The sequence below is a fragment of the Sturnira hondurensis genome, unplaced genomic scaffold (assembly GCF_014824575.4).
Source record: "Sturnira hondurensis isolate 20B ecotype Veracruz unplaced genomic scaffold, ASM1482457v3 Scaffold0020793, whole genome shotgun sequence".
Classification (NCBI taxonomy): domain Eukaryota; kingdom Metazoa; phylum Chordata; class Mammalia; order Chiroptera; family Phyllostomidae; genus Sturnira; species Sturnira hondurensis.
The window spans coordinates 1,781-11,437 of NW_028093424.1; the positions used below are offsets into that span (position 1 = coordinate 1,781).

The following is a 9,657-nucleotide window of genomic DNA, read 5'->3' on the forward strand; positions in this document are numbered from 1 at the left end:
GCATCAAGCAGCCCGCTCATGGCCCATCTAATTCCTTCATATATCCCTTATCATATATTCCACATATTCCATACCATATACCATATGTGGGTATATATATATACATATACCCACACCAGACTTCTTAGCATCTCCCAGATACTGAGAAATAACACCTAATATCATAAAAAGCTGCAGAAGTGTGTCTTAAAAGTCGCTGTGGATAGAATTACTTAAATATTTAAGTCTCTGCATTTGTCTCAGCATTTAGCTGCGTCCAACGTTTCACTATTTGATGAATTAAGGAAGTTCCTTTGATTTGGAAGGCCTTGTCCAATGCCTGAGAGCTCAAAGGAAAAAGAAAGCAAACGGAAAAAGAAAACGAAAAGCCGAAAGACCCCACACACTCCAAGTATCTCACGGCCCGGCACTCTTTGCGGGGGGTGGGGGGCGGCGGAGTCCTGCCTTTAGCCCCGCCCAGGGCTGCAGGGACCTGCGGCCAATGAGAGGGGAGCTCCTGGGCGGAGCGACTTGCGTACGGCGTGACGCAACCACGCTGGGACCCGCTCTCCGCGGATCTAGGTAGGATTTCGCGGCCGGGAGGTAAGTGTGGGCTGCACGCTGCAATTGCTGTGGGTGGCTTGGGGGCTCCGGGCCGCTTCCCCGTAAAAGTCCTCAGGGCGACTCGCGTCGCCTTGACCTTCGGGTTGTCAAACAGAGTGGAGAGTTCAGTTAACTTCCCTTTTCCCCAGACCGAATGGGATGTACTCAGTATTAACTGATCGCGAAAGTAGCCCTAAGTCAAGGTCTCCTTCATTTCGAGGACAACCCTGCTGCTCTGCCTAAGCCTTGTACTCCGGAGTAGCCAGCGGGATAGAAAAGAGTAAGGGTCACCAGTAAAGGCCAGCGTTTATTCACATTATTAACCGCCTCAATACACTTCTGTGAATAGGCCCTGTTGAAGTACCCATTTTGCAGAGGGGGAAACAGGCTTAGAGGGGTTAAATTTACAGCTTTGTGAACTGTGAAAATGCGAGGTTGGGTAATTACGGAAATAGGGAATCGTGTAAGCATCTCTAAATTGGTGATTCCAGAAAGCCACCAAAAGCAGTTTCTAAACATGGGCAGTTCTACTGACAGAATTCATTTAGCAAGTCATAACCACTAGAATATTAAACTTGGAAATTTGTTTTTCAGGTGACCCAAGCCACCTGAAATGTCAGTACCTCGTTCGTCTGTCCATGCCAAATGGATCGTGGGGAAAGTGATTGGGACAGCAATGCAAAAAACTGCTAAAGTGAGAGTAACCAGGCTTGTTCTGGATCCCTATTTACTGAAGGTGGGTGACATCCCTGTTTTCAGCTGGCATTGATGAATCACCAGCACATTCTAGTTCTGAGCTTAAAAGCACTTCTCTATCAGTAAAAATACATTGAGCATCTGCTGCGAACCAGGTAGTGGGCTGGTTCTTCAGTCTAACAAAGTGAATTACTCAGGGTTTGTACTCACATTCTCAGGTTCATTTCAGTTCGTTCTGGTAAGTGCTGTAGTCCTATGTGCAATGTATTGTGGGAGCAGAGAGCAGATCACCTCATTCCTCCTTCCTAGGTTGCTAAGGAGCATGTTCTTATAAAGAGGCATTTGAGCTGAATCTCAAAAAGGATTTTATCCAGCCCTGGCTGGTGTAGCTCAGTGGATTGAGTGGGGGCCTGTGAACCACACGATCGTGGTTCGATTCCCAATCAGGGTACATGCCTGGGTTGCAGGCCAGTTCCCAGCAGGGGACTCACCAGAGGCAACCATACGTTGATATTTCTCTCCTTCTCTCCTTCCTTTCCCCTCTAAAGATAAATAAATAAAATCTTTTTAAAAAAAGGATTTTATCCAGACAGCCAGATGGGGGAAGTCATTCTGACCATGATGAGCAGTGTGTGGAAGTTCTTTTAGCCATGAGAGGGTATGACATTGAACAGCAGGTATTTTAGCAAGGGTGAGCCCAGAGTTTGGCACTAAGTGGGCACTGTTGAGTGAGGGCAAGCACAATTTGAACAGGACCGTGAAGGGCCTTTTATGTTGTATTTTGGACTTCATTCTATAAGCAAAGGAAAGACAGGTTCAGAGATGGGGTGGGATGAGGGTTGGAGGCGAGGAAACGGGTAAGGAGGCTATTGCAGAAGTCTAGGGTGGCAATGATAAGGACCTGAATATTCTTGGAGCAATGGAGATGTAATGGGAAAAGTAGATTTCAGAAAGGACAGAGTCTTTGATTTGTTGGATGTGTAAGGAGAGAGGGGGAAGTGCCAAGGATGCTTTTGCATTCAAGGTTGGACACACAGGTTGGTGGAAATGCCAGTTATCTGGGATCAAAAACATAGAAGTAAGCTGAGACGTGATGGCATGATCATTGACCTTAAAATCAGACTTTAGTTTCAACACTGACTAGTTTACTGTCTGTGCACAATACTTAATCTCCTTGAGGCTGGTTTTTTTTTTTTAATGTAAGTGGGAATACCTGCTGTGGCGGGGTTGTCTTGAGGAAGAGATGATTCTAGTTATCTGTGGCTTGTTTGCAGTACTTTGAGCCAGGCATGGAATAAGTGCTTTATGTGCGTTACAACATTTAATTCTCTTGGTATCTTTAGAGATGCAGTTATTAGAGCCTCATATTATGGTGGGGAAAAAAAACTGAGCTTGGAGTTAAATGATCTGTCCTAAATCACACAGAGCTAGTGTGATTGTAGTATGTTTATGGGCTGGAGAGAAGGTGCCACCGGAAGGAAGAATTTAAATAGTGTAGAGAAGGATGGTGACTGATAGAACAAGGCTACTTAATGGGGAAAAAAATACAATGAAAATTAAATTTAAAAAAAAGAACAAGGCTACTGAAGGTAATAATCTGGAGAACTTGGGGACAGGATCATTTTTGGAAAAATCATTGCTGTTTTCCAGAAAATAACAGGTACTTTTTGTATTGGAAGTTTTCTTAAGTGTGTTGTTTATTTTCCCCAAAGTCCTAGCTTGCTTTCTGTGAATTATTTTTTCATATTCTGTACTACATTGCCAGCAAACAGATAGGAACTGCTGATTTGTTCCTCCTTCTCTCAACAGTATTTTAACAAACGAAAAACCTACTTTGCTCACGATGCTCTTCAGCAATGCACAGTTGGGGATATTGTGCTTCTCAAAGCTTTACCTGTTCCACGAACGAAACATGTGAAACATGAGCTGGCTGAGATCATTTTCAAAGTTGGACAAGTCATCGATCCAGTTACCGGAAAACCCTGTGCAGGAACTACCTACCTGGAGAGTCCAGTTAGTTTGGAAACCAGCCATCTAACCAAAAATCTGGAAGAACTCAGTATCTCTTCGGAACAGTGAAGGAATATTAGAAAAATGAGCCAAAGGGAAAGGTTTATAAGCTTGCTTTCTGGAAAAAAATTTTATAAGTTTCATCACAAACTGATCCGTTTCTCTTCTGGTGTTTATGAAATAGCTAAAAGTAAATGAATAAAGGCTTTGTTATAATTTTCCTAAAAGGTTTATGGCCATGTGTCAAGTTTCCTGTTCAGTAAACATACTTTCTTGTTATGCTAAATGTGCCTAGCAGTCTGCTACATTTATTTTTTTAACCTCACTGTTTTAGATGTCTTTTTCTTTTCATTCAAAGGAATCTTGGATTTATTTTCAGAAACTTTATTTTGGGAGCAGAAACCCTTTTGGTATCATAAACCAATAAGATCACATTCAGTGAATGTTTTTGATGGTGTATATTCAAAATTAGATTTTTTTCCTCTGATTTAACCAGTTCCAAACAAATAACCAACATGCGTGGGGGTCAGCCTCTATCAAATTAAAGTTTAATTAATTAGAATGTTGACATGTAGAAAATAAAGTTTAAAATTTTGTGTTATTTTTTTTATTTATTTTTACACAGAGGGGAAGGGAGGGAGAAAGAGAGAAAAACATCAATATGTGGTTGCCCCTCATGTGGTCCCCACCGGGGACCTGGCCCACAACCCAGGCATGTGCCCTGACTGGGAATCAAACTGGTGACCCCCTGATTCACAGCCCACGTTCAATCCACTGAGCTATACCAGCCAGGGCCTGTGTTATGTTTTTTCATCCTGTATCCTAGGCTACATAAAATAGGAATAAGTTCTTAAAATCTGATACATTGATGAAGTTGTAGATACTAGAATATTATCGCTATTATCTAATATTATTGCATATTAGAATTGGAGCGTTTCAGAGTTTTGTTGCTGTCCATTAATTTTGATCATTTAAATTTTGACCTGAAGGAACATTGAGCAATATATTTCAGTTTTCTAGCTCCTAGAAAGAGATCTGGAGCATTGTTCAACCTCAGCTAATACACGTATTATTATACAAGCACAGGGTTTCAGCAGTGACCATGGGCACTGCCCACCCTCTCAGGGCTCCTGCACAGGTGCCTTCATGGCAAACAAAAGAAGTACATGGGTGGGGAGAAATTAGAGTAACTCCCCAGAAGAGAGAAGATGGTGCTCAAACTGAATCTTAAGGGAAGAGTCTCCCGGCTAGTAGGTGAGGGGTGTGGAAAGGGCATTCCAAACAGGGGGAACAGGGTGTAAAGTCCTCAAAGTAAGTGAGAAAGCATAACCAAGGGGTTCTGGAAGCTGATGAGAATTGCTGGAATATTTTGAACAAGGGTACAAATCAGGTAGAGAAATAAATGGTAAATGTGTTCTCAGTGCAGGTGGGTTATTTAACATTTTTTAAAAGGGTGATACATAGCCTTAGCTGGTGTAGTTCAGTGGATTGAGCTCAGGCTGTGAACCAAAGGGTTGCCGGTTCGATTCCCAGTCAGGGCACAGGCCTAAGTTGCAGGCCAAGTCCCCCAGTGGGGGCCACATGAGAGGCAACCACACATTAGTGTTTCCCTTTCTCCCTCCCTTCCTCTCTCTCTAAAAATAAATAAGTTTTTTTAAAAGTGATATAATTAGATTAAAATTTCAATAAAAGTAATAGCATCAGTGTAGAGAATAGACAGAAAGGAGATTAGAGGTGGGGAGAGAGTGACCTCTTCAAAGACTAGTCCAAAGACATAAACTTAGTGAAGATGAAAAGAGATTGTTCCAAAGTAGAACTTGGGGCTTGGTACTGGGGAGGGTGAGTGAGTAAAAGGGAAGCATTTAAGACTGTCTAGGTCTTTGCAGGTAGGACTATGTGGTACCATTTATCCTGGAAGAGGACACCTGTCCAAGCCATCCCTAAAAGCTCAAATAATGACCTTGATGGTGTGGTTCAGTGGATCGATCGCCGGACTGTGAACCATAGGGTCTCAGTTGGATTCCCAGTTGGGGCACGTGCCTGGGTTGTGGGCCGGGTCCCCAGTGTGGCACATGTGGGAGGCAACCACACATTAATGTTTCCTTCTCTCTCTTTCCCTTTCTAAAGATAAATGAATAAAATCTTTAAAATAAATAAATAAAAGCTCAAATGCTTTAAATGTTTACATATATGCTGATATATCATTTTAAAAAATTGTGGTGTAAAAATTATGCTCCAGGAAGATGGCTCGAATTTATTCAGTTACTGCTCCGCCAGTAACTGAAGCCAGACACCTGTGAAATAAGAGCACCTCCCCCAATGACTTCTGGCCAAGATGGAGGTGTAGGTGGAAACACTGCCTCCTCGCACACCAAGTTTAAAGACAACAAAGTTTTAGTAACAAAAACACAACCAAAACACAGAAAATTGAACTGTACGGAAGTCCAACAACAATGAACCATTCACCCAGACAGGTAAGAGGGGTGGAGTGAGCGGATGGTGGAGCAGAGTCAGGCATGCAAAAGCAGTCTGACCAACCCCGGAACACGGGGCAGTTGGCGGATCCCAGGTGTGGGGTGGTGGTGGGCAGACCCAGTAGGGGCGCAAGGTGGCTGGCTGACCATTGTCACACATTCGTGCGCAGATAAAACAGGTGAAGGAGCGAGCAGTGAGACAGACTGCACAGGCTAGGACCCCAGTGCCAGGAGTTAAAGCCTGAAAGCACCAATTGGAGAAACTTTCGGGGTGAGGTGCCGGGAGAAGCTCCCAGGCTCACAGAGAGTTTGTTGGAGAGACCTACAGGGTCTTGGAGGGTACACAAGCCCACACACCCAGGAGCCATCACCAGGAGGGCCCCGTTTGCTTGCGGGAGGCAGCAGAGGGGACTGAAATCCAAGAGAGCAGAATAAACGCCATTACGCCTCTCTGACCCCGCCCCCACATATAGCATTACAACCCAGAGACTGGGTCACTGCACTCTGGTGAACACCTAAGGATCCACCCCTCATAAGTAATAGATGTGACCTGACCGAAACATTATGGCTCAAGTAGAAAAAGAGGTCAAAGCCCCAGAGCCAATACTTTTAAGCGACCAAGAAAGCCAACCTATCAGATGCACAGTTCAAAATACTGGTGATCAGGATGCTCACAGAACTGGTTGATTTTAGTCACAAATTAGAGGAACAAATGAAGGCTAAACTAATTGAAATAAAGGGAAATGCACAGGAAACCAATAGTGATGGAAAGGAAACTGGGACTCAAATCAATGGAGTGGACCAAAAAAAAAAAAAAAATGACCAAACAGGAAAGAATGAAGAAACAAGAATTCAAAAAAAAATGAGGAGAGGCTTAGGAACCTCCAGGACATCTTTAAACGTTCCAACATCTGAATTATAGGGGTACCAGAAGGGGAAGAGGAAGAGCGACAAGTAGGAAACTTATTTGAACAAATAATAAAGGAGAACTTCCGCAATCTGGCAAAGGCAATAGACTTCCAGGAAATCCAGGAAGCTCAGAGAGTCCCAAGGAAGTTGGACCCAAGAAGGAACACACCAGGGCACATCATAATTACATTAGCCAAGATGAAAATGAAGGAGAGAATCCTAGAAGCAGCAAGAGATAAGGGGACAGTCACCTACAAAGGACTTCCCATCAGACTGTCAGCTGATTTCTCAAAAAAGACCTTACAGGCAAGAAGGGGCTGGAAAGAAGTATTCCAAGTCATGAAATCCAAAGACCAACAGCCAAGATTGCTCTATCCAGCAAAGCTTTCATTTAGAATGGAAAGGCAGATAAAGTGCTTCTCAGATAAGGTCAAATTCAAGGAGTTCATCATCACCAAGGCCTTATTATATGAAATGTTAAAGGGACTTATCTAAGAAAAAGAAGATAAAAAATATGAATAGTGAAAGGACAGCAAACTCACAGCTATTAACAACCACACCTAAAACAAAAGCAAACTAAGAAGACAGCTAGATCAGGAGCGAAATCATAGAAAAAGAGATCACATGGAGGGTTAGCAACAGGGGAGTGGGAGGAGGAGAAGGGGGAGAAGTACAGAGAATAAATAGCATAGATGGTAGGTAGAAAATAGATGGGGGGGACAAGAATAATAGGGGAAATATAGAATCTAAAGAACTGTGACACATGGACATAAACTAAAGGGGTGGAATGATGGGGGAGGGGGTGTGCAGGGTGGATGGGGAATGAAGAGGGGAATGGGACAACTACAATGGCATAATCAATAAAATATATTTTAAAAAAAGAGTACCTTTCCCAGTAAAAAGTGTTGAGTTAATGGGATGCCAAAACAAAATAATAGTGGAGAAAAAAAGCAGAATGAGTGGCCTAATACTAAACACAAAAGCAAGGTCAGCAAAGAAATGTCTATCAAGTTTACATTTCAGAAAAACAGATTTGAAAGTATTTGTCTCCTGAAAGAACTGAGAAATTGGGGGAATGTGTGAGAAAGTCACAAAGGCATATTGATATTATTGCCTTGAAAAGGCCCTGCCTCCTACTATGCAGAACTGGGACTTTGTCAGTTCTGCCCTGGGGATACCTCACTTCAGCCTCAGGGTCTGTTCAGCCTCTTCAGCTGCACAGAGCATAAGCCAGCTGAGATCAGGAACTCAGCCATACAGCCTCTAGCTTCCTGTCCATGTGTCCTTTGGTCTTCTTCCCTGGCCTTCAAGAGACAAATGCTTCTCCCCAGATGCACTGTCTGGGGCAAATCCTTATTGCCACCCCTCCAACCACAAGACCTATTTCCTCCTCTCTGGTGGCTCCTTGCCATATTAAGGTGTTCAAACATTGCCCCCAGAAAACTCCTGCACCACTTGAGCCCCAGTGCTTCCTTTGCCTCCAAGATTACCAGCTTCAGAGAACCCCTCAGTGCATAAACCCAGTTTCTAGCCCTACTGCTCCTACAGAGCTCTGCCTGGGTGTTACTGGGGAGACCCAAATTAGGGGGCTACCCTCCTCAGTTATTTTCTTGTGAGAGAGAAATTCAGGCAAGAGACAACACATATAGTGGAAACGAGATATTAAGTCTACTTATGAAGTACACGACCACGGAGCTGCAAGCGGGCACCCAGCTAGTGTGAGTGCCTATTAGGGTTTTGGGGATTTCATACTTACAGCCAGCCTCTTAATTCCCCCTCCTCCTCCCTTCTCTGGACCTTGGGATTAATTTAGTTTCAAAAGCTTTCTTGCCTAAATAGTGTAAATAATACACACAGAATTTCAAAGGCTCCCCTCCTGCACTATTCATAGTCTCTTGTGATTTTCAGAACACCTGGCAATCAATCTGTCTGGGCTCAGGGCTGCTAAATTAATGGGTGAGACAGGTCTCCCTTCCACTCCCAGCTCAGGTTTGCTATCTATTCTTCTTAACATGGATACAGAGACCTCCCAGCTACCTGGTCCTGGGGCATTTTCCCGTTGGCCTCTGCAGATTCCCACTGGCCGTGAAGTGCTCCCTTTAGTGGGTGGGGCCTCTGCTGCTCGCTGTTTCTCCCCTTCTCTCTCTCTGGCTCCCTTTCTGCCCATCTTGTCTTGGCTGCAGTTTTCATGGTTACATTTGTGGTTTTATTATCTTACTGCTAGTGCACTTTCCCCAAACAGTGCCATCCTGACCCACGCCTTTATTTAAATTGTTTCCTCTGCTAATTGGAAATGACCTCCTGGTCAACTCCTCTTCCACTGACTGCACTGTTGTGTCAGCTCCTGGGTGTATCTATGTTCCACAGCCACTGCTGGTTAAAGGCTCTCCAGTCCGTGCTCCCTTCCCATCTTGGGAACCTCTCCTTTCAACACTTTACACACTTTACACAATCATTTCACACCCTGCCCCACTGGTTTGGGATGGCTTGAGGGCAGGAATGGAGCTAGAGCCCGCCCACCGCTGGTGAAATGAACAGGAACAGTGAAGTTTCGAACCTATGAGATCTTGAGTATGTTACCATCCAGAATGCTTTTATTAAAGCTGTACGTGTTTATTTTTTGTTTGTTTATTTTTGTTGAAAAGACTATATACATATGGTACAAAATTTCAAAGGTATTCGGGAGAAGCGAAGCCCGCCTCCCAGCTTTGTGCCCCAGGCCTTGGAGTCCCCTAGCAACATTGTTACTCTTTTCTTTCAGGCCTTGCCTGTGTTCCTTTTGCACACCTTGTTCTGGGCACCAGCTCCTTTCGCTGGAGGTTACTGAATTTTTTCTGGCTCCCACTTTGCGGCTCCAGGGCGCCCCGCGCAGGGACGTACTGCGCTGCGGGTCCTTGCGGCCCGCTCCCTGCTCCCCCTGGTGGCTGTGCCCCTCGCCGCAGCGGCCGTGGGCCCCGCCTTGCCCCACCCCGCCCCGCCCCGGCCT

General features: G+C 44.4%; 1 protein-coding gene across 1 annotated transcript; it reads left to right on the forward strand.

Moving 5' to 3' along the window:
- The first annotated feature begins 509 nt into the window (after nt 1-509).
- MRPS17 (mitochondrial ribosomal protein S17) lies at nt 510-3,574 on the forward strand. Its single transcript, XM_037030672.1, has 3 exons — nt 510-582; nt 1,177-1,318; nt 3,088-3,574. The coding sequence occupies exons 2-3, from the start codon at nt 1,196-1,198 to the stop codon at nt 3,355-3,357; spliced, it is 393 nt and encodes a 130-aa protein (XP_036886567.1). The 5' UTR covers nt 510-582; nt 1,177-1,195; the 3' UTR covers nt 3,358-3,574.
- The last annotated feature ends 6,083 nt before the right edge of the window (nt 3,575-9,657 follow it).